Below are 27,937 nucleotides of genomic sequence, written 5' to 3'. Positions count from 1 at the left end.
AGAGCTATCACGCTTTGTAGGAAAAACTGGCAGTTTGGATAGAAAGGCCGCAAGGGAATTATCCATAACTGTCGCTAGTTGTTGTAATGTAATAGGGGCAGACGCACTAGAGGCACTAAGCGTCGCTTGCGCGGGCGTAACTGGTTGTGACAAATGGTGAGAGGTAGACGGACTATCCTCATTACCTTCAGTCTGAGAATCATCTTGGGCCACATTTTTAAGTGCAACAATATGATCTTTAAAGTGTATAAACATATTAGTGCAATTGGGACACATTCTGAGAGGGGGTTCCACCATGGCTTCTAAACACATTGAACAAGGATTTCCTTAGTGTCAGACATGTTTAACAGACTAGTAGCATACACAAGCAAGCTTGGAAAACACTTTAATCAAATAAAAAACACAATTTGAAAAAAACGTTACTGTACCTTTAAGGAATAAAAAGGGCACACAATTTTACAAAACAGTGAAAAATGCACCAATCCTTTTTCACAGTATGTACCTAAGGCTCTAATAAGATTGCACAGCAAGTTTCAGAACAATTAACCCCTTAACAAACTACAGCACCTTGCCACAGCTTACTACTGTGGCCCTACCTGCCCTTAGGGATCAGTTTTGGGGAAATAAAGCTTCTTCTAGGCCCTCAATCAGCAGCTGGACCCTCCCTCCATGTGAAGCAGCATGAAACAGTCTCTCAATTCTAAGTGCGCATCTGAGGTGCGAAATTAGGCCTCTCCCACTCCACTCCGGAGTTGTGAGGCCTACAAAAATCACTTCCAAGTGACTAAATTTATGCCATGTGGATAATAACCCCAGTAAAACACTCCAAAGTGCCTAAAAAGGTGTCTCCAATGAGTATTTTTTAAAATAAATAATCGATTACCCTGCCTTAGTGTCAACCAGCCTATTTAGCCCTGTCATGTAAGCATTCAATTCTATACTAAGTCTCAGAACATAGCTTACCCTCCCCACATGGGGATCTTGTCAGTCTTCTAGCATTATCTCAGTCTTGTCTAGAAATAAATGACTGAACATACCTCATTGCAGTCAAGCCTGCAAACTGTTCCCCCCAACTGAAGTTTTCTGGTACTCCTCAGTCCTGTGTGGGAACAGCAGTGGATTTTAGTTACAACATGCTAAAATCATTTTCCTCTCAGCAGAAATCTTCATCACTTTTCTGCTAGAGAGTAAATAGTACAAACTGGTACCATTTAAAAATAACAAACTCTTGATTGAAGATATAAAACTACAATTCTAACACCACATTCACTTTACCCTCCCTGAGAGAGAACCTAGTGCGCTAACGCGGCAAAGAGAATGACTGAGGGGTGGAGCTAGGGGGGGAGCTATATGGACAGCTCTGCTGTGAGCTCTCTTTGCCACTTCCTGTAGGGAAGGAGAATATCCCGCAAGTAAGGATGAATCCGTGGACTGGATACACCTTGCAAGAGAAATAGATAAAGTTTTTAATTTTCTTGGCTTTTTGAATTTGAGTGAGAACATTGATTCCCTGGACCCCGTACACCATTTTCCTGTAAACATCTTTCAATCGACCCAAGATTAATTTTCATCCACTGGATACGGTGTCCATTCTTCATCTTCTCATAAAGATTACTGTGCCACCATGCACCAGAAGACCACATTTTTTATCAAAACAACATGTTACTTGCTTCCTGTTTTTAATTTTGAATATCTACCTTTCAGAAGACCCAGGTGGGGGAGATTCCACATGAGTTGGAAGGGGAAGAACTGGAAGAAGATACACCGAAACGCAAAAACAGGGCGAAAGGCAAGGTAGGCCACTGAGGATGAGTTTAAAAGGAACTGTTTGGGTGGGAGAAATTAAATGGACACAGTAGGGTTAGTAAAAAAAATAAAAAATATTACCATAGATTGATAAGAACCAAATGTGAGTGAATGAATGAGTTCAATGCAGTTACTGTGCAAGGAATATATTAATACTGTGTTCCCTTTCCTTCTTAGGCCTGTGGAATTGGGGGCTTAAAAAAAAGACAGGACCCTACAACCTTGGAAGAGAGGGATAAACCATATGTGTGTGACAGTAAGTATTTGGTCTTAAGAGTGGGAATTATCCATATGTGACTCAGCAACTGCTAAAACTAAAGTTTACTAATAACAGGAACATGATTATGTTCTCATTATCTGCTAGGTCCAAAGTGCACTATGTTTATGAGCTCAGTCCCTGCTAGGGCCAAAGTGTACTAATGACAGTGACATGTTTATGAGCTCAGTCCCTGCTAGGGCCAAAGTGTACTAATGACAGTGACATGTTTATGTGCTCAGCCCCTGCTAGGTACAAAGTGTACTAATGACAGTGACATGTTTATGGGGTCAGTCCCTGCTAGGAATAAAGTGTATTAATGACAGTGACATGTTTATGGGCTCAGTCCCTGCTAGGAATAAAGTGTACTAATGACAGTGACATGTTTATGTGCTCAGCCCCTGCTAGGTACAAAGTGTACTAATGACAGTGACATGTTTATGGGGTCAGTCCCTGCTAGGAATAAAGTGTACTAATGACAGTGACATGTTTATGTGCTCAGTACCTGCTAGGTACAAAGTGTACTAATGACAGTGATATGTTTATGGGCTCAGTTCCTGCTAGGTACAAAGTGTACTAATGACAGTGATATGTTTATGGGCTCAGTCCCTGCTAGGACTAAAGTGTACTAATGACAGTGACATGTTTATGTGCTCAGTTCCTGCTAGGTACAAAGTGTACTAATGACAGTGATATGTTTATGGGCTCAGTCCCTGCTAGGACTAAAGTGTACTAATGACAGTGACATGTTGATGGGCTCAGTCCCTGCTAGGACTAAAGTGTACTAATGACAGTGACATGTTTATGTGCTCAGTACCTGCTAGGACTAAAGTGTACTAATGACAGTGATATGTTTATTTGCTCAGTCCCTGCTAGGACTAAAGTGTACTAATGACAGTGACATGTTATGGGGTAAGTCCCTGCTAGGAATAAAGTGCACTAATGACAGTGACATTTTATGGTCCAGTCCCTGCTAGGACCAATTGCTTACTAATGCAAGTGACATGCCAGTCATATAGTTTTAGTGTAATATAGATGAAATATTACTACATTTTGATGTTTCATAGTGTAAAAGTCTTTTTTTTTACATTACAGTTTGTGGAAAGCGTTATAAAAACCGTCCTGGCCTGAGTTACCACTATACCCACACCCACCTGGCAGAGGAGGAAGGTGAGGAAAACGCAGAAAGATACCTCATACCTTTTCATCGGAAAAACAACCACAAACGTAAGTATAAGGAGGTGAACAGAAAGACATGCCCTTATATCTGTGTATTAGGACAAAATGAGAGTTGCAGGGTCAAGATAAGGCATGTGCAAGGGGTGCTGTTGATTAAAGGGATAGTCTAATCAAAATTAAACTTCCATGATTCAGATAGAGCATGCAGTTTTAAGTAACTTTCTAAATTACTCCTATTATTAAATTTTCTTTGATCTTTTTGTATGTTTATTTGAAAAGCAGCTATGTAAAACTTAGGAGCCGGCCCATTTTTGGTTCAGCAATGTGGGTAGCGCTTGCCGATTGGTAGCTACATTTAGCTGAACCAATCAGCAAGTGCTACCCAGGTGCTGAACCAAAAACGGACCGGCTCCTAAGCGTAGTCTTCTGCTTTTCAAATAAAGATAGAAAGAGAACAAAGACAAAATGATAATAGGAGTAAATTAGAAAGTTGCTTAAACTTGTCTGCTCTATCTGAATCATGAAAGTTTAATTTTGACTAGACTGTCCCTTCAATTCCCATGTTCCAGTGCAATCACAGGATGTGTTATGGTATATCTTACACTTTATTTGTAAAGACATGGAAGTCAAAAAGAATTATTCAAGATTCAGATAGAGTGTATCTGAGAAAATTCAAAGATTGCTTCCATTTCTCTTCCAACTGTATCATGTGACAGCCGTCAGCCAATTACAGACTCATATACATATATACTGTAAACTCTTACACATGCGCAGAAAGTGTACATATGATAAGACTGAGAACAAACTGATAATGGTCGTTTTTTTTAAAAAAAACTTGCATTCTCCCAGCAGTGGTTTGGTAATCCTGAGCCTACCTAGGTATAAATTTGATAATAGAAGTCAATTGGAAATGTGTTTAAAATGGCATGCTCTGTCTGAATGAATGAATGATGAAAGAAAGAATTTGACTTTACTGTCCCTTTATTTACATACAGTGGGTGACTGGCGCTCATAGAAGTCAAATTCTCCAAGACCCTCTAAATACTTACATAATATAATGCTTTGTCGTTAGATTTTGAAGCTTCAATGTCGTAAGCTTGAGATATTATTGCAGAGTAGTCAGGGGAAACAGCAAATGTTCCCCTGACTCATATGTCTGGATCTATTGCTTTCCAGAATTCACAAGCAGCAGGTGAGTTTTAAAGGAACATGAATGCCAAAATTCAACTTTCATGGTTTAGATAGAGTAAACAATTTTATACAGCTTTCCAAATTAGCTCTATGATAAAATTGACTTCATTCTCTTGCTCTCCATATAATTATTAAAAGGACATTAAACACTAAATAAATGTTAATAGAGCGATGCATTCAAAGAAAAGATTAGTCTGAGAATAACAAGTAGATGTATTTTGTAAAGCTCCATTAGTTGTTTAAATATTGACAAAATAAGTGTAAAGTTTTAGTGTCAATAAAACAATGGGAGCTGCCCTGTTGTAACCTAGGTTACCTTCTCTGCTGTGGCCAATTAAGGACAGTTATAAATAGGTCACTAGAGTGTGCAGCCAATGGCTGTGTGGAATATAACAGTGTTCTGCACTTCCATTTCTAACAGGAACTGAAAAGCTCACAGTTTCAGAATAGAATTACAGGAAAATGGGACAGAATAAATAATTAAAGTATATTGCAGAGGTTTTTGTATTTATGCAGTTTATCATTTTTTATTACAATCACAAAGTGTTTAATGTCCCTTTAAGTAACCGTGTGGCATTATTAAGTAGTTGGAAGGGGACAGTGTAGTACTTTCTAATATTATAACCTTTTCTGCTATCCAAAGCACAAAAGCTTTACATAATTTAACATAAAATTATTTAATGATAACTTGAGCAATAAACAAAAAAAAAATAATAATGAATAAATAATAATAATATTAGCCAATTTTAACTTATTTTTGGCTAAAATTTTAGCCGGGTGGTCAGTAAATTCAGCCGGGTGTTGCACCCATTAAAATGGGCCTAGTGAGAACACTGCTTGATATTCTTTGTTGAAAAGCAGGTAGTTAGGCTCAGGAGCAGCAATGCAGTCCTGGAAGCTAGCTGCTGATTGGTGGCTACACACAGATGCCTCTTGTGATTGGCTCACCAGATATGTTACACTAGCTCCCAGAAGTGGAGTTGATCTTAACTATGTGTTTAAACACTTTTTAATTACAAGATATTTCTGTTTTCTTGCTATAGAGCAACATATCAGCCAAGTCTAAACATATTGAAAACAAATTAAAATTGTGTTTGCTGCAATTGTTTTTCAGCAGCCAAACCTTATTTGGAAGATCCAATCTGGGCTGTCTGTAGACAGCAAGACTAGCCACAGACATTATGTTAGTATAAACTGCATTGTCCTTGCAGTTTTTATTTGCTGACAACAATTAAAGGGCCACTGAAATAAAACTTTAAGGGATACTAAACCCAATTATTTTTCTGTCATGATTCAGATACAGCATGCAATTTTAAGCCACGGTGCAGGTCTGGTGAACATAAACGTAAAGGTTGTTAGACCATGTAATTTTAAGACTATCGACCCTGCACTACTGTGTGTTTAACACCTGCAAAGGTGTTAAACACATAGTAGAAGTGCCACCTGTTAACACTGCTGATTTTGAGCTGAACCTGCCACTGATCCAATCAGCAGAGCTAGTCAGACGACTGAGATGTGTAACTAGAACTGCTGATTGGATGAGCAGCAGAGTCTGCTCGGGACCAGCAGTGCTCCGCTGGTCTCAAGAGGCACTTCTGCCTTGTGTTTAATCCCTTTGTGGGGGATTAAACGCACAGGGCCAGATTACAAGTGGAGCACTAATTAATGTTCCCGCTCAAGTGTTAATTGTGCTAGAAGTAAGCTTTTTGCACTCGTCGACTTGCGCTCATATTATGAGTTGAAAGTTGTTGCTTGCTCACTAAAGTCAAAATTAAACTTGCAGGATTCCGATAGAGCGTGTAATTTTAAGACACTTTAAAATTCACTTCTTTTTTCAAATGTGCTTCAATCTCTTGGTATCCCTTGTTAAAAAAGAATATGCCCATATCTTACACTAGTGGGAGCTGCTGCTAATTGGAGGCTGCACACATTTGTCTCTTGTGATTGGCTAACTACATGTGTTCAGATAGCTGCCAGTAGTGCAACGCTGCTCCTGCAGCAAAGGATAACAAGAGAATGAAGCTAACTTGATAATAGAAGTAAATTGGAAAGATGTTTAAAAGTTTATGTTATATCCAAATCATGAAAGGAAATGTTGGGGTTTCCTGTCCCTTTAAGAACCAGTATCACTGCAACATGGGTTAGAAACTCCTTACTAGGTTCATAATTGTGACCAGTTGCTATAAAATAATTCTGATACTTGTTGTAGCTGTTTTGCTATCCAGGTTGAAATTCTGTGACAGGTTTAATATAGCCCTAAGTTTTCAAAGGAAAATGGTGGAAATGCAAATTAACTTGCTTCGGTACTTAAAGGGACATAAAACCCCCCAAAAAATATTTCATGATTTATATAGAACATACAATCTTAAACAACATTCTAGTTTACTTCTATTATCAAATTTGCTTCATTCTCTTGGTATCATTTGTCGAAGGAGCAGCAATGCACTACAGGTTTCTAACTGAACACACGGGTGAGCCAATCACAATCAATATATATATGTAGCCACCAATCATCAGCTAGAACCTAGGTTCTTTGCTGCTCCTGAGCTTACCTAGATAAACCTTTCAGCAAAGGATAACAAGAGAAGGAAGCAAATGAAATAATAGAAGTAAAAAGTTGTTTAAAATTGTGTGCTCTGTCTAAATAATGAAAAAAAGTGTGGGTTTCATGTCCCTTTAATAATGATCAATGTTTCTTTCTCAATTTCATGATTTTTTCTCCTGCCTCAGATATACATTGACACATTTGCATTATAGGAGATATATTTAAAAACAATATTAAGGAGGGTGTGGTTTCTCTTTATTAGACATGTCTCTGGAGATTTGTCTGTGTATTAAGTGAAGGTGAGAGGTATGTATCATGGTGTCTGTCTGTATAATATGGGGAGGTAAGAGGTATGTGTCCTGGTTTCTTTGTATTTGGGGTAGCTGAAAAGAATGTGCCCCTGTGCCTGCTTATTAGGGGTAGATGAGAGGTATGTGCCCTGGCGTCTGTGTATTAGAAGAAGGTGAGAGGTATGTGTCCTGGTGTCTGTGTATTAGAGGGAGGTGAGAGGTATGTGCCCTGGCGTCTGTGTATTAGAAGAAGGTGAGAGGTATGTGTCCTGGTGTCTGTGTATTAGAGGGAGGTGAGAGGTATGTGCCCTGGTGTCTGTGTATTAGAGGGAGGTGAGAGGTATGTGCCCTGGTGTCTGTGTATTAGAGGGAGGTGAGAGGTGTGTGCCCTGGCGTCTGTGTATTAGAAGAAGGTGAGAGGTATGTGTCCTGGTGTCTGTGTATTAGAGGGAGGTGAGAGGTATGTATCCTCGTGTCTGTGTATTAGAGGGAGGTGAGAGGTATGTGTCCTGGTGTCTGTGTATTAGAGGGAGGTGAGAGGTATGTATCCTTGTGTCTGTGTATTAGAGGGAGGTGAGAGGTATGTATCCTTGTGTCTGTGTATTAGAGGGAAGTGAAAGGTATGTACCCTGGTGTCTGTGTATTAGGAGGTGAGAGGTATGTGCCCTGGTGTCTTTGTATTAGAGGGTGGTGAGAGGTATGTGTCCTGGTGTCTTTGTATTAGAGGGTGGTGAGAGGTATGTGCCCTGTTGTCTGTGTATTAGAGGGAGGTGAGAGGTATGTGTCCTGGTGTCTGTGTATTAGGGGGTGGTGAGAGGTATGTGTCCTGGTGTCTGTGTATTAGAGGGAGGTGAGAGGTATGTGTCCTGGTGTCTGTGTATTAGAGGGTGGTGAGAGGTATGTGCCCTGTTGTCTGTGTATTAGAGGGTGGTGAGAGGTATGTGTCCTGGTGTCTGTGTATTAGAGGGAGGTGAGAGGTATGTGTCCTGGTGTCTGTGTATTAGAAGGAGGTGAGAGGTATGTGTCCTGGTGTCTGTGTATTAGAGGGAGGTGAGAGGTATGTGCCCTGGTGTTTGTGTATTAGAGGGAGGTGAGAGGTATGTGCCCTGGTGTCTGTGTATTAGAAGGAGATGAGAGGTATGAATGCTGGTGTCTGTGTATTAGAAGGAGGTGAGAGGTATGTGTCCTGGTGTCTGTGTATTAGAGGGAGGTGAGAGGTATATGCACTGGAGTCTGTGTATTAGAAGGAGATGAGAGGTATGAATGCTGGTGTCTGTGTATTAGAAGGAGGTGAGAGGTATGTGTCCTGGTGTCTGTGTAAGGAGGTGAGAGTTATGTGTCCTGGTGTCCGTGTATTAGAAGGAGGTGAGAAGTATGTGCCCTGGTGTCTCTGTATTAGAAGGAGATGAGAGGTATGTGCCCCGGTGTTTGTGTATTAGAAGGAGGTGAGAGGTATGTGCCCCGTGTTTGTGTATTAGAAGGAGGTGAGAGGTATGTGCCCTGGTGTCTGTGTATTAGAAGGAGGTGAGAGGTATGTGCCCTGGTGTCTGTGTATTAGAGGGAGGTGAGAGGTATGTGCCCTAGTGTCTGTGTATTAGGAGTAGGTGAGAGGTATGTGTCCTGGTGTCTGTGTATTAGGGCGAGGTGAGAGGTATGTGTCCTGGTGCCTGTGTATTAGGGGTAGGTGAGAGGTATGTTCCCTGGTGTTTGTGTATTAGAGGTAGGTGAGAGGTAGGTGTCATTGTGTTTATGTATTAGAGGGAAGTGAGAGGTATGTGTCCTGGCGTCTGTGTATTAGAAGGAGGTGAAAAGTATGTGCCCTGGTGTCTGTGTATTAGAAGGAGGTGAGAGGTATGTGCCCTGGTGTCTGTGTATTAGGGGGAGGTGAGAGGTATGTGCCCTGGTGTCTGTGTATTAGTGGGAAGTGAGAGGTATGTGTCCTGGTGTCTGTATATTAGGATGAGGTAATAGATATGTTTGTTGGTGTCTGTATATTAGGAGATGGTGAGAGGTAGATGTTTTGGTGTCTTTGTATTAGGGGGAGGTGAGAGGTATGTGCCCTGGTGACTTTGTATTAGGGGGAGGTGAGAGGTATGTGCCCTGGAGTCTGTGTATTAGAGGGAGGTGAGAGGTATGTGTCCTGGTGTCTGTGTATTAGGGGGAGGTGAGAGGTATGTGCCCTGGTGACTTTGTATTAGGGGGAGGTGAGAGGTATGTGCCCTGGAGTCTGTGTATTAGAGGGAGGTGAGAGGTATGTGTCCTGCTGTCTGTGTATTAGGGGGTTGTGAGAGGTAAGTGCCCTGGTGTCTGTGTATTAGAAGGAGAGGTGAGAGGTATGTGCCCTGGTGTCTGTGTATTAGAAGGAGAGGTGAGAGGTATGTGCCCTGGTGTCTGTGTATTAGAGGAAGGTGAGATGTATGTGTCCTGGTGTCTGTGTATTAGAGGGAGGTGAGAGGTAAGTGTCCTGGTGTCTGTGTATTAGAGGGAGGTGAGAGGTATGTGTCCTGGTGTCTGTGTATTAGAGGAAGGTGAGATGTATGTGTCCTGGTGTCTGTGTATTAGAGGGAGGTGAGAGGTAAGTGTCCTGGTGTCTGTGTATTAGAGGAAGGTGAGATGTATGTGTCCTGGTGTCTGTGTATTAGTGGGAGATGAAAGGTAAGTGTCCTGGTGTCTGTGTATTAGAGGAAGGTGAGATGTATGTGTCCTGGTGTCTGTGTATTAGAGGGAGGTGAGAGGTAAGTGTCCTGGTGTCTGTGTATTAGAGGGAGGTGAGAGGTATGTGTCCTGGTGTCTGTGTATTAGAGGGAGGTGAGAGGTATGTGTCCTGGTGTCTGTATATTAGGATGAGGTAATAGATATGTTTGTTGGTGTCTGTATATTAGGAGATGGTGAGAGGTAGATGTTTTGGTGTCTTTGTATTAGGTGGAGGTGAGAGGTATGTGCCCTGGTGTCTGTGTATTAGGGGGAGGTGAGAGGTATGTGTCCTGGTGTATGTGTATTAGGAGGAGGTAAGAGGTATGTGTCCTGATGTCTGTGTATTAGGAGGTGAGAGGTATGTGTCCTGGTGTCTGTGTATTAGAGGGAGGTGAGAGGTATGTGCCCTGGTGTCTGTGTATTAGGGGGAGGTGAGAGGTATGTGCCCTGGTGTCTGTGTATTAGGGGGAGGTGAGAGGTATGTGCCCTGGTGTCTGTGTATTAGGGGGAGGTGAGAGGTATGTGCCCTGGTGTCTGCGTATTAGAGGTAGGTGAGAGGTAGGTGAGAGGTAGGTGTCATGGTGTTTATGTATTAGAGGGAAGTGAGAGGTATGTTTCCTGGTGTCTGTGTATTAGGAGGAGGTGAGAGGTATGTGCCCTGGTGTCTGTGTATTAGAGGGAGGGGAGAGGTATTATGTGCCCTGGTGTCTGTGTATTAGGGAGAGGTGAGAGGTATGTGCCCTGGTGTCTGTGTATTAGGGGGAGGTGAGAGGTATGTGTCCTGGTGTCTGTGTATTAGAGGGAGGTGAGAGGTATGTGTCCTGGTGTCTGTGTATTAGAGGGAGGTGAGAGGTATGTGCCCTGGTGTCTGTGTATTAGGGGGAGGTGAGAGGTATGTGCCCTGGTGTCTGTGTATTAGAGGGAGGTGAGAGGTATGTGTCCTGGTGTCTGTGTATTAGAGGGAGGTGAGAGGTATGTGTCCTGGTGTCTGTGTATTAGAGGGAGGTGAGAGGTATGTGTCCTGGTGTCTGTGTATTAGAGGGAGGTGAGAGGTATGTGTCCTGGTGTCTGTGTATTAGAAGGAGGTGAGAGGTATGTGCCCTGGTGTCTGTGTATTAGAGGGAGGTGAGAGGTATGTGCCCTGGTGTCTGTGTATTAGGGAGAGGTGAGAGGTATGTGCCCTGGTGTCTGTGTATTAGAGGGAGATGAGAGGTAAGTGCCCTGGTGTCTGTGTATTAGGGAGAGGTGAGAGGTATGTGTCCTGGTGTCTGTGTATTAGGGGGAGGTGAGAGGTATGTGCCCTGGTGTCTGTGTATTAGAGGGAGATGAGAGGTAAGTGCCCTGGTGTCTGTGTATTAGAGGGAGATGAGAGGTATGTGTCCTGGTGCCTGTGTATTAGAGGGAGATGAGAGGTAAGTGCCCTGGTGTCTGTGTATTAGAGGGAGATGAGAGGTAAGTGTCCTGGTGTCTGTGTATTAGAAGGAGGTGAGAGGTGTGTGCCCTGGTGTCTGTGTATTAGAAGGAGGTGAGAGGTATGTGTCCTGGTGTCTGTGTATTAGAGGGAGGTGAGAGGTATATGTCCTGGTGTCTGTGTATTAGGGGGAGGTGAGAGGTATGTGTCCTGGTGTCTGTGTATTAGGGGGAGGTGAGAGGTATGTATCCTTGTGTCTGTGTATTAGAGGGAGGTGAGAGGTAAGTGCCCTGGTGTCTGTGTATTAGGGGGAGGTGAGAGGTATGTGCCCTGGTGTCTGTGTATTAGGGGGAGGTGAGAGGTATGTGCCCTGGTGTCTGTGTATTAGAGGGAGGTGAGAGGTATGTGCCCTGGTGTCTGTGTATTAGAGGGAGGTGAGAGGTATGTGCCCTGGTGTCTGTGTATTAGGGAGAGGTGAGAGGTATGTGTCCTGGTGTCTGTGTATTAGAGGGAGGTGAGAGGTAAGTGCCCTGGTGTCTGTGTATTAGAGGGAGGTGAGAGGTATATGTCCTGGTGTCTGTGTATTAGGGGGAGGTGAGAGGTATATGTCCTGGTGTCTGTGTATTAGGGGAGGTGAGAGGTATGTGCCCTGGTGTCTGTGTATTAGAGGGAGGTGAGAGGTAAGTGTCCTGGTGTCTGTGTATTAGGGGGAGGTGAGAGGTATGTGTCCTGGTGTCTGTGTATTAGAGGGAGGTGAGAGGTATCTGTCCTGGTGTCTGTGTATTAGAGGGAGGTGAGAGGTATGTATCCTTGTGTCTGTGTATTAGAGGGAGGTGAGAGGTATGTATCCTTGTGTCTGTGTATTAGAGGGAGGTGAGAGGTATTATGTGCCCTGGTGTCTGTGTATTAGAGGGAGGTGAGAGGTATGTGCCCTGGTGTCTGTGTATTAGGGGGAGGTGAGAGGTATGTGCCCTGGTGTCTGTGTATTAGGGGGAGGTGAGAGGTATGTGTCCTGGTGTCTGTGTATTAGGGGGAGGTGAGAGGTATGTATCCTTGTGTCTGTGTATTAGAGGGAGGTGAGAGGTATGTGTCCTGGTGTCTGTGTATTAGGATGAGGTAATAGATATGTTTGTTGGTGTCTGTATATTAGGAGATGGTGAGAGGTAGATGTTTTAGTGTCTTTGTATTAGGGGGAGATGAGAAGTAGATATTCTGATGTCTGTGTATTAGGAGAGATATGAGGTAGGTGTCCTTAAGTCTGTGTATTATGAGGAGGTGCATGTCACTTGTCCTGGTTCCTATGTATCAGTAGTGGTGAGAGATGTGTGTTGTGGTATGTATTAGGCGTGTTTTGAGGCATGTGCCCCGATGCCTTGTATTAGGGTAGGTGAGATGTATGTGCCCTAGTGTTAGAGTGTTAGGAATGTACTCTTCTTTTGCTTGTGTAATAGAGAGTATAATATTTGCTGGTCACTGTCTCTGTATTACGCCCATTTCTCGCCCATTTCTCCCCCTTTTCTCTGACTGTCTCTCTCTAATTGAAACAATAAATCAGACCTCAGAAATATTAATCTAGCTCTGCATCTTTTCGGATGCGGACGGTTGCTATGGGAACAGAGACGTGTTAAGCATAGCTTATCAGTTTGGGTGATACCTACCCTCCTCCACTCCCTCCCTCACTAGATCCCCTCCCACCCAAAAATAATCCTACATCTTAACCCTTGCCCTGCCTCTGCAGAAGCCAGCTGTGCTTCTTGTGTATTCACATCAGAGAGATTTTGTTCATCTAATTGTGTTTTCTGCTTGTATCACATATAGACTTCTACAAAGAGCTGAACTGGGTCCCAGAAATGCAGCCTAGGCACACAGGTGAGAAAAACACTTTATTTGCTTTCATATACCCTCTTCAAGAAATTATTTGTCCCCACAGACCTTCACTGGACCCTCTCCAAAAAAATCATTTATCCCATAGATTTCTCGGGACCCTCTACAAGAAATTACTTGTCCCTATAGACTTTCAAGGGACACCTCTACAAGAAATGATTTGTACCTATAGACTTCCACGGGACCCTCTTCAGGAAATTATGTGTCCCCACAGACCTTCACTGGACCCTCTCCAAAAAAATAATTTGTTCCATAGATTTCATGGGACACTGAACAAGAAATTACTTGTCCCTAAATATTTTCAAGGGGCACCTCTACAAGAAATTAGTTGTGCCCATAGACTTTCACAGGACCCTCTACAGGAAATTATTTTTCCCAATAGACTTCCATGGCACCATCTACAAGAAATAATTTAGCCTCATAGACTTTCACGGAACCCTCTACAAGAAATGACTTGTCCCCATAGACATTCATCGGACCCGCTACAAGAAATGATTTGCCACCATAGACTTTCACAGGATCCTCGGCAAGAAATTACTTCTCCCCATAGACTTTCAAGGGACACCTCTACAAGAAATGATTTGTCCCCATATACTTTCATCGGACCCTCTAAAATAAATGATTTGTCCCTATTGACTTTAATGACCCATCTACAAATAAATGATTTATCTTGTAGACATTCATGGTATCCCTATACTAGAAATAGTAACCATAAACATTCACGGTGTCCTTCTACCCAAAGACATTCATGGGTCCCCTCTACAATAAATTATTTGTTCACATAGACATTCATGGGATTCCTATACAAAAAAATAGTCACCATAGATATTGAGAGGACATTTCTATCCATAGACTTTCATGTTTCCCTCTACAAATTATTTGTTCTCTAAAAAACAAATAGGTCCTTCCTTCAAGAAATTTGTTCTTATAGACTTTCATGGATATCCTTTCCAAGAAAGGATTTGTACCCCATATTTTTATGGAACCCATCTACAAGAAATTATTTATCACCATAGACTTTCCTATGACCTCTCTGCAAGAAGGGATTATCCTCATAGACTTTCATGGGACATTAAAAGTATTTTTTATCCCCATATTTCCTCTAGGTACTGTGGTCCACTGTTGTGGTCTGTACAAATGAGTGTTGTGATGATAGTACCTTTGAATTTTGGGGAGGAGCTAACATAGGTCTAATTTAGTGAATTATTTTGATTTAAGAAACATTAATGGCTCCTTGTGTTGAGTTTATTACTTGAATTGCATTGATTTACTATGATCTTACCAGTAGTGTAGATGAATTGTCTAAAGGTAGAGAAGACAACACAAAGACCAGGACAGTAACACTAAAGTTGGTATAAGGAGGCCGGGTTGTTAAGGGTTAAAATAGGATTTTGAACAATTTGTAAAGGGACATAAAAGCCTTGTTGATCCACTCAACTCTTTACATACTTACTATAAAATGCTCAAAACAAAAGATAGATAATTCAGCACTCAGGATAATACATATGCATGCCTCTGGATAATTGGTATATGCCAATTATCTTCTGACTAATGGTGAAGACATTGTGTCTCTAGTATTTTCCACTGCCCTCCTTTGTATTATGCATGGTAGCACGCATTCAGAGGGCAGTTACCCACTATGGAGACAGCATAGAAGATTAATGAAGGTATTATTTTTTTTTTTTTAGGTAAGTGAATTTATTTTTAAAAATGCCTTCATTTTAATTACCTGAGAAAACAGTTACGCACATAATCAGGGTTACATGCACGATTCATTAACGATGTTCCTTATCAATTGGGTTCTCATGGACCTCAGGACATTCTATGATGCCTGCAAGTGGTGGTCTAATGGGGAAGCATTTATAGATATCCCAAGGACCCCCCTCTCCTTCATGAGGTAGCATGTACTCTATTTGTTGTTTTCCAGTTAAGAAAGCTCCCGACGGGTCCGTCATTGCCAATGGTTATTGCGATTTCTGTCTAGGAGGTGCTAAGAAGACAGGGTGTCCAGAGGACCTTATCTCCTGTGCAGACTGCGGACGCTCTGGTAAATATTAGCGATGGGGAATAAACCCAAGGAACTAAATGTATAAATCTCTGGCATCTTGTTCCCGAATTACAATTGCTGCAGAATAAGCCTTTCTCATGCTAATAAACTTCAGTTCATATGCAAATCAACATAATTTTCTGCAATTTAACTTCTGACAGATGTGGAAACATTTTACAGTAAAAGTGAAAATCTGAAATGAATCCTTAGGCATAAGAACTGTATAAGTTAAAGGTTTCTGTGTCCTATAGAAGCAAAGTGACCTAATGACAATGACATATTTAATGGGTTAAAGGGTCAGTGCCATGTAGGAACAAAGTGGCCTAATGACAGGTACATGTTTAATGGGTTAAAGGGTCACTGTCATGTAGGAACAAAGTGACCTGATGACAAGGATATGTTTAATGGGTTAAATGGTCAGTTCCATGAAGAAGCAGAGACCTAATGACAGTGACAATTTTAATGGGTTAAAACATTAGTCCCACGTAGGCGCTGAGATAATTTTAGCGCAGCTGATTGTCTCTCAGTAACACTCCCATTTCTCTGTTTCATTCTGCAATTACTGTCTAATTTTCTCTCTTATAATTATTTTTTCTCCCAGCCCCCTCTTAATCAGAATTATTTTTAGCTGTGTATGATCTCTTATTTAGAGCAGGCAGCAGCTGTCACATTTTTTAAGGAAAATGCACTTAGTCTTAGCTATCTAAAAAAATATATATATAATATATTCCACTCTTGGACGTAGCAGCCATTTTGTGCATATTTTCCCATAATCCTCTTTGTCTCTGCAGGACACCCTTCATGTTTACAGTTCACAGTGAATATGACGGCAGCTGTAAGGACATATCGCTGGCAGTGTATTGAGTGCAAGTCCTGTATTCTCTGTGGTACTTCGGAAAATGATGTGAGTTCTAATTTTTATTTCCTCAGTTACCAGAAATGCCTATAAGTTTGACCCTAGGTTTTAAAATATGTGATAACTGCTTTATTTAGTGGTGTTTTTTTCTGTTATAGTTCCAATGACAGCAGTGCCAGAAACCTATGGTATTATTAAATATTAGTCTTCATTCCAATCCATCAAAATTTCTCTATACGATTACTGTACTTAGGTGTTTTTTCCTGGTTTCCATGCCTATCCAGCATAAAATTCACTATTTAAAGTAGTAAAGCCATACATATTATGTCTCTCTTTTATTAATTTGTGGATGGACAATGTTCCCAGCAATGGAACTTGTCTGCCTGCGCTCTGGGCCTGCAAGGTTTCATGCCCAACCCACATTTAACATTTCATAAGCAAGAGGCCCTCCCCCTGTTATCATGCAACCAATTACCCTGCATGAATCAGTCTGGGATGGATTAAGACCACTCCCATGAGGGATCTTGCACTGATTTGGTTTCAAATTGGCATACACAGCTTGATAAATGGAACCCTCTGTATGTAATTTAACAGGTTAAATTACAGGTTAAATGAAAAAAACTAAGAAAAGGACATTTATGTTTTATTACAAAGTAACTAGCTAAAAAACTGACATCTTTGAAGCTTTTCAGGTGAGTTTTTACAGTTGAAATAAAATATGACAACTAATTGTAATGAAGTTAGCTCTGGTAGGATTGAGGTAGTGTACACAACAAGTAATTCCCCAAATGACCCACAAAGTATATGGCCACTTACAGAGAGGTTTGTAGTTATGCAGGCATGGTTGGCAACAATCCAGACAGCAGAAATATAAACTTGGGTCAATAATAGTTTCATCAGCAGAAGTACAAAGCATAATCAAGAAGCAAGGTCAGGCTAAGCTTGGGTCAGTAAGTCCTATAAACAGAAGTTGCAAGGACAATCCTTAAGCAAGATTACACTGGGCTTGGGTCAGTAACAGCAGAAGTACAAAGAACAATCCAGAAGCAAGGTCAGGCTAGTCTTGGGTCAGTAACAGTCTCATTAGGAGAAGTACAAAGAACAATCCAGAAGCAAGGTCAGGCTAGGCTTGAGTCAGTAACAGTCAGCAGAAGTACAAAGAATAATACAGATGCAAGGTCAGGCTAGGCTTGGGTCAGTAACAGTCTTGTCAGCAGAAGTACAAAGAAAAATACAGAAGCAAGATCAGGCTAGGCTTGGGTCAGTAACAGTCTTGTCAGCAGAAGTACTAAGAATAAAACAGAAGCAAGGTCAGGCTAGGCTTGGGTCAGTAACAGTCAGCAGAAGTACAGAGAATAATACAGAAGCAATGTCAGGCTAGGCTTGGGTCAGTAACAGTCTTGTCAGCAGAAGTACAAAGAAAAATACAGAAGCAAGATCAGGCTAGGCTTGGGTCAGTAACAGTCTTGTCAGCAGAAGTACAAAGAACAATCCAAAAGCAAGGTCAGGCTAGGGTCATTAACAGTCTTGTCAGCAGAAGTACAAAGGACAATCCTAAAGCAAGGTCAGGCTAGGCTTGAGTCAGTAACAGTCAGCAGAAGTACAAAGAATAATACAGAAGTAATGTCAGGCTAAGCTTGGGTAAGTAACAGTCTTGTCAGCAGAAGTACAAAGAAAAATACAGAAGCAAGTTGGTCAGGCTATGCTTGGGTCAGTAACAGTCTTGTCAGCAGAAGTACAAAGAAAAATACAGAAGTAAGGTCAGGCTAGGCTTGGGTCAGTAACAGTCAGCAGAAGTACAAAGAATAATCCAGAAGCAAGATCAGGCTAGGCTTGGTACAGTAACAGTCAGCAGAAGTACAAAGAATAATACAGAAGCAAGATCAGGCTAGGCTTGGGTCAGTAACAGTCTTGTCAGCAGAAGTACAAAGAATAAACCAGAAGCAAGGTCAGGCTAGGCTTGGGTCAGTAACAGTCAGCAGAAGTACAAAGAATAATCCAGAAGCAAGGTCAGGCTAGGCTTGGGTCAGTAACAGTCAGCAGAAGTACAGAGAATAATCCAGAAGCAAGATCAGGCTAGGCTTGGGTCAGTAACAGTCTTGTCAGCAGAAGTACAAAGAATAATCCAGAAGCAAGATCAGGCTAGGCTTGGTTCAGTAACAGTCAGCAGAAGTACAAAGAATAATACAGAAGCAAGATCAGGCTAGGCTTGGGTCAGTAACAGTCTCATTAGCAGAAGTACAAAGGACAATCCTAAAGCAAGATCAGGCTAGGCTTGAGTCAGTAACAGTCAGCAGAAGTACAAAGAAAAATCCAGAAGCAAGGTCAGGCTAGACTTGGGTCAGTAACAGTCAGCAGAAGTACAAAGAATAATCCAGAAGCAAGATCAGGCAAGGCTTGGGTCAGTAACAGTCTTGTCAGCAGAAGTACAAAGAATAATCCAGAAGCAAGGTCAGGCTAGGATTGGGTCAGTAACAGTCAGCAGAAGTACAAAGAATAACACAGAAGCAAGGTCAGGCTAGGCTTGGTTCAGTAACAGTCAGCAGAAGTACAAAGAATATTCTAGAAGCAAGATCAGGCTAGGCTTGGGTCAGTAACAGTCTCATTAGCAGAAGTACAAAGGACAATCATAAAGCAAGATCAGGCTAGGCTTGGTTCAGTAACAGTCAGCAGAAGTACAAAGAATAATCCAGAAGCAAGATCAGGCTAGGCTTGGGTCAGTAACAGTCTCATTAGCAGAAATGCAAAGGACAATCCTAAAGCAAGATATGGCTAGGCTTGGTTCAGTAACAGTCAGCAGAAGTACAAAGAATAATACAGAAGCAAGGTCAGGCTAAGCTTGGGTAAGTAACAGTTCGGACAGCAGACGTACCAAGGACAATCCAAAAGCAAGGTCAGGCTAAACTCCGGTCAGTAACAATTTAGAAAACAGAAGTATCAAAGACAATCCAGATGCATGGTCAGGCTAAGTTTGGGCCAGTAACAGTTCGGATAGCAGGAGGACCAAGGACAATATAAAAACAAGGTCAAGCTAAGCTTGGGTCAGTAACAGTTTGGACAGCAGAAAGACCATCCAACAAATAAAAAATCAAAGCAAACCCCGGGAGCATAATGATACTACTGGGCAAAAAAATTGAATTTTTGAATAAATCGCAGGAGTGGCCCAAAAGTTGTGTGTCACACAACACAACAATTACACAGAAGATGATAAACAATTATGTAATCATACAACCTTGCAATAGTAAGAATAATTGATTTAATATTAATGATAATGGTGGTGAACTTTTTTGAGTGTGTGTGCCTAATATGATAATTATCAACTAAAAAAAAATTGTGTATGCCTTTTTTAATATTAACCCTTTACTGGTGGGAGTAATTTGTCTACATCAGAACAAAGGTCAGATGAAAACAAATTGAAATCACGCTATAGTTAATGCTATTGGGTGATTTCAATGATGGGATAGGGTCAGGGCGGGGGAGTGCCTATGATGCTAGGCACACCCTCCAGGCCATGATCCCATTCAGAAAGCGCCTTTGGCTTCATTATAGCCAAACGGCTAAATCGGTCCATGCCGTCCTAACGGCCTAAAGCCTAGTGCAGTTAGGACTGCATGGAACGTCCTAATGGCAGGAAGGGGTTAAGAGGACATTATAGGTACAATAATATCCATTTTTCTAGTCAATCCAGTATCCATAACATAAACAATTATATATTTATTGCTAATAAAGCAGCATAGATACATAACAAAATAATCTGTTAGGAAACAATGAGATGTTAATATAAAATTATGTGTAGTTAAAACACCTTTGCAATATACTTTATTTTGTCCCCTTTCCTATAAATTAACTAGGTGGGTTTTACATTTCTAATATTACAACAATCAAACACAGCAGTATGAAGGTACCTCAGAGGCAGAACACCAGAATGTTTAGGCGTCACCTTGGGCCCTTGCATGATAGGTTCACCAATAAATGATTGTATTTTATAGCAGGTGAAATGTGGTGTCTGACCAAAACGTAAACACTAAAAATAAAAAATACATATTACTTGAAACAGGTCAAAAATGTATTTTTATCTTTTAAAGTGACATAAAACAGGTTGAGATCTGTGCACACCCTAAAAGAGCTAATTAATTAAAAATAGTTTGCATAAAAAAAGTGTTTAAAAATTGCTGGCAAGTATTTTAAAATATATTTTTTTTTAAATAAGCAAAATGAATTACATAGCTAAGCTGCCTGGAGCAGCCAACTCCACCCCTTATCAGTGTTTAGACACAGGAATTGTATTTCAAGTTCACAGCTTCTAGGCAGCTCCAGCAGATAATCCATATTCACTTTTGCATTCTACCAAAGCAGCAATAGATATAGATACAGCCATAGAAGGAAATGTGTGGGGGAAGTTAGAGCTTTACAATTCAGAAACTAAAAAGAAAGGGTTAATGACGAGGCACTGCAGTATAAATTTGCAGGTAAAGTAATTAAAGTACATATTATTATATTTTGTTTCTATCCCAACTTCTTGTATGTCCTTTTAAGTCAAAAAACATAAAAAAACTGCTAGAAAATTGTTTTTTTCTGGTTGGCTGGGAATCCTACTGTCAAATTGTACTTATACAACATATATACGTAGTAAATACATCTCAAAGGAAAAGCTTGTAAAATGGATTATTGTGGGTTTTTCAAATGGATTGGAATGGCTTAAAATTTGGAAACCCCACAAAAAACATGCAAGGTTCTCTCCATGAGAATTTTTACAGACTTTATTAGGACCACTGTTTTATTAATGGGCAAAGTTTGAGTCTGTTTGTATTCCATGCATTATCAGCGTTACTGAATATTATTTAAGTTTTTTTAAATATGCTATACCTACTGCTCTCCCCCCATTCAACAGGACCAACTACTGTTCTGTGATGACTGTGACCGAGGATATCACATGTATTGCCTGAGCCCTCCAATGTCTGAGCCTCCCGAAGGTATGTGTGACATTAAAAATAGACAGCTGTACCTTGTAGGGAATCACTCTGACACACAAAGCCCTCATTTGCATTGCTCCCCCCTACATCTCAGACCTTGTCTCCAGATACTCTCCCTCCTGTCCCCTTAGCTCCGCTCATGATCTCCTACTCTCCTTCTCTCTTGTTACCTCCTCACATTCCCGTTTACAGGACTTCTCCAGACTGGCCCCCATCTTATGGAACTCTCTGCCTCGCTCCACAAGAATCTCCCCTAGTTTTAAAAGCTTCAAGCGCTCCCTGAAGACTCTACTATTCAGAGATGTATACAACCTACACTAACCTTCCTATCTCCACTGCTATCCCCTTAAACCCCATAGCATGTAAGCCTATGAGCCCAGCTGTTTGTAGTCCACCTTCATAAGAGCCGACTGCAACAGTGCAACTCTCGGCAGGACCCATCACCCATTTGATCCCTGTAATTGTTTTTTATATACCGCCTATGTTCATAGCGCTGCGGAACCTGTTGGCGCTCTACAAATACCTGATAATAATAATAATAATAATAACGGTCTCATTTCAAATTTGATGGCAAAAGCTTAAGATGTAGTTTGGTAAGAAAGTGCTAACTCAAAAAACACATACAGAGGTAGATAGATAGATAGATAGATAGAGATATGATAGATAAATAGAAGATAGATAAACAGACATAAAGACAGAGGGGTCAATCACAATATATCAGCTAATAATTACCGGCATGTTTTTAGCGGCACTTTTTTATTTTGAGGTAATCACAATCAGTGATTTTCCATTGTTTATTGGCACAGAAAATGCATTATCAGATGACCGCTAAAAAGGTCCTATAAATAATATGGGAAAGTATTGTTCAAGGTGGTCACAATCCAATTTCTCAATACTTTTAAACAGATTTCCAGGACCATTTTTCACTTGGTGAATTCAATAGCTAAAGGCACTTGATAAAATGCCAAACTGGCGTTTTTTATTTAGCAAGTATTCCAATGTGTTTTGGAATTAATCTGTGGTTTTCTGAATGAGCAAGACTTATGAAATTATTGTCTACATTCATTAAAGAGACCAAAACCCAATTTTTCTTCTTTCATGATTCAGATAGAGCATGCGATTTTAAGCAACTTTCTAATTTACTCCTATTATACATTTTTATTCGTTCTCTTGCTATCTTTATTTGAAAAAGCAGGAATGTAAAGGCCCATTTCTATTTAAAGGGACAGTCTACACCAGAATTGTTATTGTTTTAAAAGATAGATAATCCCCTTTTTACCCATTCCCCAGTTTTGCATAATCAACACAGTTATATTTATATATTTTTTTTACCTCTGTGATTATCTTGTATATAAGCCTCTGAAAACTGCCCCTTTATTTCAGTTCTTTTGACAGACTTGCAGTTTAGCCAATCAGTGATGGCTCCCAGGTAACTTCATGTGCACGAGCACAGTGTTATCTATATGAAAAACGTGAACTAACACCCTCTAGTAGTGAAAAACCTGTTAAAATGCATTCTTAAGAGGCGGCCTTCAAGGTCTAAGAAATTAGCATATGAACCTCCTAGGTCTAGCTTTCAACTAAGAATACCAAGAGAACAAAAAAAAAATTGGTGATAAAAGTAAATTGGAAAATTGTTTAAAATTACATTCTCTATCTGAATCATGAAAGTTTTTTTTGGACTAGACTGTCCCTTTAAGAAACCGGGTAGCCACAAATCAGCAAGCGCTACCCAGGTGTAAAACCAAAAATGGGCCAGCTTGTAAACTTACATTCCTGCTTTTTCAAATAAAGATAGCAAGAGAATAAAGAAAAAGTATAATAAGAGTAAATGAGAAAGTTGCTGAAAATTGGGGTTTTGTGTCACCATTCATCTCTATTTTATAGTTCTTTGCTAGTAGGAGTATATAAGTAAATAAATTTAGTAGGCATATATTCGGTAACTCATACAGCAAACAAGAACGCTTGAAAGTGCAAAAAAAAAGAAAAAAAAGAAATCGCAATCACATCTAGAAAATGCGTTTGGCAATCCGTACTTAAAATCGTAGGGTTTTTTTTTTAATAATATTCACATTTCTGTAAAGTTACTGCATATTTATTTTTTAAAAATTGGCAATATCTTTTTATTTAAAGGGACAGTCTACACCAGTATTTTTATTGTTTTAAAAGATAGATAATCCCTTTATTACCCATTCCCCAGTTTTACATAACCAACACGGTTATATTAATATACTTTTTACCTCTGTGATTATCTTGTATCTAAGCCTCTGCAAACTGCCCCTTTATTCAGTTCTTTTGACAGACTTGCAGTTTAGCCAATCAGGGCCTGCTCCCAGATAACTTTACGTGCACGAGCACAGTGTTATTTATATGAAATACGTGAACTAACACCCTCTAAAGGTGAAAAATTGTTCAAATGCAATCTGAAAAGAGGTGGGCTTTTAGGTCTAAGAAATTAGCATATGAACCTCCTAGGTTAAGCTTTCAACTAAGTATACCAAGAGAACAAAGCAAAATTGGTGATAAAAGGAAATTGGAAAAATGTTAAAAAACATAATTTATGCTTACCTGATAAATTCCTTTCTTCTGTAGTGTGATCAGTCCACGGGTCATCATTACTTCGGGGATATTACTCCTCCCCAACAGGAAGTGCAAGAGGATTCACCCAGCAGAGCTGCATATAGCTCCTCCCCTCTACGTCACTCGCAGTCATTCGACCAAGGACCAACGAGAAAGGAAAAGCCAAGGGTGAAGTGGTGACTGGAGTATAAATTAAAAAATATTTACCTGCCTTAAAAACAGGGCGGGCCGTGGACTGATCACACTACAGAAGAAAGGAATTTATCAGGTAAGCATAAATTATGTTTTCTTCTGTTAAGTGTGATCAGTCCACGGGTCATCATTACTTCTGGGATACCAATACCAAAGCAAAAGTACACGGATGACGGGAGGGATAGGCAGGCTCTTTATACAGAAGGAACCACTGCCTGAAGAACCTTTCTCCCAAAAATAGCCTCCGATGAAGCATAAGTGTCAAATTTGTAAAATTTGGAAAAAGTATGAAGCGAGGACCAAGTTGCAGCCTTGCAAATCTGCTCAACAGAGGCCTCATTCTTGAAGGCCCAAGTGGAAGCCACAGCTCTAGTAGAATGAGCTGTAATTCTTTCAGGAGGCTGCTGTCCAGCAGTCTCATAAGCTAAACGAATTATGCTACGAAGCCAAAAAGAAAGAGAGGTAGCAGAAGCTTTTTGACCTCTCCTCTGCCCAGAGTAAACGACAAACAAAGAAGACGTTTGTCGAAATTCCTTAGTTGCCTGTAAGTAAAATTTTAGAGCACGGACTACATCCAGGTTGTGCAGTAGACGTTCCTTCTTCGAAGAAGGATTTGGGCACAAGGAAGGAACAACAATCTCTTGATTGATATTCCTGTTAGTCACTACCTTAGGTAAGAACCCAGGTTTAGTACGCAGAACTACCTTATCCGAATGAAAAATCAAATAAGGAGAATCACAATGTAAGGCTGATAATTCAGAGACTCTTCGAGCTGAGGAAATAGCCATTAAAAATAGAACTTTCCAAGATAACAACTTTATATCAATGGAATGAAGGGGTTCAAACGGAACGCCCTGTAAAACATTAAGAACAAGGTTTAAACTCCAAGGTGGAGCAACAGTTTTAAACACAGGCTTAATCCTGGCCAAAGCCTGACAAAAAGCCTGGACGTCAGGAACTTCTGACAGACGTTTGTGTAACAGAATGGACAGAGCTGAGATCTGTCCCTTTAATGAACTAGCAGACAAACCCTTTTCTAAACCTTCTTGTAGAAAAGACAATATCCTAGGAATCCTAACCTTACTCCAAGAGTAACCTTTGGATTCACACCAATATAGGTATTTGCGCCATATCTTATGGTAAATCTTTCTGGTAACAGGCTTCCTAGCCTGTATTAAGGTATCAATAACTGACTCAGAAAACCCACGTCTTGATAAAATCAAGCGTTCAATTTCCAAGCAGTCAGCTTCAGAGAAGTTAGATTTTGATGTTTGAAGGGACCCTGTATCAGAAGGTCCTGTTTCAGAGGTAGAGACCAAGGTGGACAGGATGACATGTCCACCAGGTCTGCATACCAAGTCCTGCGTGGCCACGCAGGTGCTATTAGAATCACTGATGCTCTCTCTTGTTTGATTCTGGCAATCAATCGAGGAAGCATCGGGAAGGGTGGAAACACGTAAGCCATCCTGAAGTCCCAAGGTGCTGTCAGGGCATCTATCAGGACTGCTCCTGGATCCCTGGATCTGGACCCGTAACGAGGAAGCTTGGCGTTCTGTCGAGACGCCATGAGATCTATCTCTGGTTTGCCCCAACGTCGAAGTATTTGGGCAAAGACCTCCGGATGGAGTTCCCACTCCCCCGGATGAAAAGTCTGACGACTTAAGAAATCCGCCTCCCAGTTCTCCACTCCCGGGATGTGGATTGCTGACAGGTGGCAAGAGTGAGACTCTGCCCAGCGAATTATCTTTGATACTTCCATCATAGCTAGGGAGCTTCTTGTCCCTCCCTGATGGTTGATGTAAGCTACAGTCGTGATGTTGTCCGACTGAAACCTGATGAACCCCCGAGTTGTCAACTGGGGCCAAGCCAGGAGGGCATTGAGAACTGCTCTCAATTCCAGAATGTTTATTGGCAGGAGACTCTCCTCCTGACTCCATTGTCCCTGAGCCTTCAGAGAATTCCAGACGGCACCCCAACCTAGAAGGCTGGCGTCTGTTGTTACAATTGTCCAGTCTGGTCTGCTGAATGGCATCCCCCTGGACAGATGTGGCCGAGAAAGCCACCATAGAAGAGAATTTCTGGTCTCTTGATCCAGATTCAGAGAAGGGGATAAGTCTGAGTAATCCCCATTCCACTGACTTAGCATGCACAGTTGCAGTGGTCTGAGGTGTAAGCGTGCAAAGGGTACTATGTCCATTGCCGCTACCATTAAGCCGATTACCTCCATGCATTGAGCCACTGACGGGTGTTGAATGGAATGAAGGGTGCGGCAAGCACTTTGAAGTCTTGTTAGCCTGTCCTCTGTCAGGTAAATCTTCATTTCTACAGAATCTATAAGAGTCCCCAGGAAGGGAACTCTTGTGAGTGGAACGAGTGAACTTTTCTTTTCGTTCACCTTCCATCCATGTGACCTTAGAAATGCCAGTACTAACTCTGTATGAGACTTGGCAGTTTGAAAGCTTGAAGCTTGTATCAGAATGTCGTCTAGGTATGGAGCTACCGAGATTCCCCGCGGTCTCAGTACCGCCAGAAGAGCACCCAGAACCTTTGTGAAGATTCTTGGAGCTGTAGCCAATCCGAATGGAAGAGCCACAAACTGGTAATGCCTGTCTAGGAAGGCAAACCTTAGGTACCGGTAATGATCTTTGTGAATCGGTATATGAAGGTAAGCATCTTTTAAATCTACAGTGGTCATGTACTGACCCTCTTGGATCATAGGTAAAATTGTCCGAATAGTCTCCATCTTGAACGATGGAACTCTTAGGAATTTGTTTAGGATCTTTAAGTCCAGGATTGGTCTGAAAGTTCCCTCTTTTTTGGGAACCACAAACAGATTTGAGTAAAACCCCTGTCCCTGTTCCGATCGTGGAACTGGATGGATTACTCCCATTAACAAGAGCTCTTGTACGCAGCGTAGAAACGCCTCTTTCTTTGTCTGGATTGTTGACAACCTTGACAGATGAAATCTCTCTCTTGGAGGAGAGTATTTGAAGTCCAGAAGGTATCCCTGAGATATTATCTCTAGTGCCCAAGGATCCTGGACATCTCTTGCCCAAGCCTGGGCGAAGAGAGAAAGTCTGCCCCCCACTAGATCCGATCCCGGATCGGGGGCCCTCAATTCATGCTGTTTTAGGGGCAGCAGCAGGTTTCCTGGTCTGCTTGCCCTTGTTCCAGGACTGGTTAGGTTTCCAGCCTTGCCTGTAGCGAGCAACAGCTCCTTCCTGTTTTGGTGCAGAGGAAGTTGATGCTGCTCCTGCTTTGAAATTACGAAAGGAACGAAAATTAGACTGTCTAGCCTTAGCTTTGGCTTTGTCCTGAGGCAGGGCATGGCCTTTACCTCCTGTAATGTGAGCGATAATCTCTTTCAACCCGGGCCCGAATAAGGTCTGCCCTTTGAAAGGTATATTAAGCAATTTAGACTTAGAAGTAACATCAGCTGACCAGGATTTTAGCCACAGCGCCCTGCGTGCCTGAATGGCGAATCCTGAATTCTTCGCCGTAAGTTTAGTAAGATGTACTACGGCCTCCGAAATGAATGAATTAGCTAGTTTAAGGACTCTAAGCCTGTCCGTAATGTCGTCCAGAGTAACTGAACTAATGTTCTCTTCCAGAGACTCAATCCAGAATGCCGCTGCAGCCGTGATCGGCGCAATGCATGCAAGGGGTTGCAATATAAAACCTTGTTGAACAAACATTTTCTTAAGGTAACCCTCTAACTTTTTATCCATTGGATCTGAAAAAGCACAGCTATCCTCCACCGGGATAGTGGTACGCTTAGCTAAAGTAGAAACTGCTCCCTCCACCTTAGGGATCGTTTGCCATAAGTCCCTTGTGGTGGCGTCTATTGGAAACATTTTTCTAAATATCGGAGGGGGTGAGAACGGCACACCGGGTCTATCCCACTCCTTAGTAACAATTTCAGTAAGTCTCTTAGGTATAGGAAAAACCTCAGTACTCGTCGGTACCGCAAAATATTTATCCAACCTACACATTTTCTCTGGTATTGCAACTGTGTTACAATCATTCAGAGCCG

At 41.4% G+C, this 27,937-nt stretch overlaps 1 protein-coding gene across 2 annotated transcripts in view; it reads left to right on the top strand.

The window, feature by feature from the left end:
- Positions 1–27,937, top strand: part of DPF1 (double PHD fingers 1) — a 102,948-nt gene that overhangs the window by 67,844 nt on the left and 7,167 nt on the right. Inside the window, exons 4-10 of one of the 2 annotated variants that reach the window (XM_053721799.1) lie at positions 1,705–1,794; positions 1,984–2,062; positions 3,158–3,289; positions 13,191–13,241; positions 15,184–15,303; positions 16,095–16,207; positions 21,051–21,132. In XM_053721799.1, coding sequence (XP_053577774.1) covers positions 1,705–1,794; positions 1,984–2,062; positions 3,158–3,289; positions 13,191–13,241; positions 15,184–15,303; positions 16,095–16,207; positions 21,051–21,132 — 667 coding nt within the window. The remainder of the gene's footprint in view (positions 1–1,704; positions 1,795–1,983; positions 2,063–3,157; positions 3,290–13,190; positions 13,242–15,183; positions 15,304–16,094; positions 16,208–21,050; positions 21,133–27,937) is intronic. The other variant, XM_053721800.1, reaches the window with a different exon arrangement.

Source organism: Bombina bombina, chromosome 7, assembly GCF_027579735.1.
Source record: "Bombina bombina isolate aBomBom1 chromosome 7, aBomBom1.pri, whole genome shotgun sequence".
Taxonomy (NCBI): domain Eukaryota; kingdom Metazoa; phylum Chordata; class Amphibia; order Anura; family Bombinatoridae; genus Bombina; species Bombina bombina.
The sequence above is the reverse complement of the archived record's forward strand: the minus strand, read 5'-3'. Positions and strand labels throughout refer to the sequence as shown.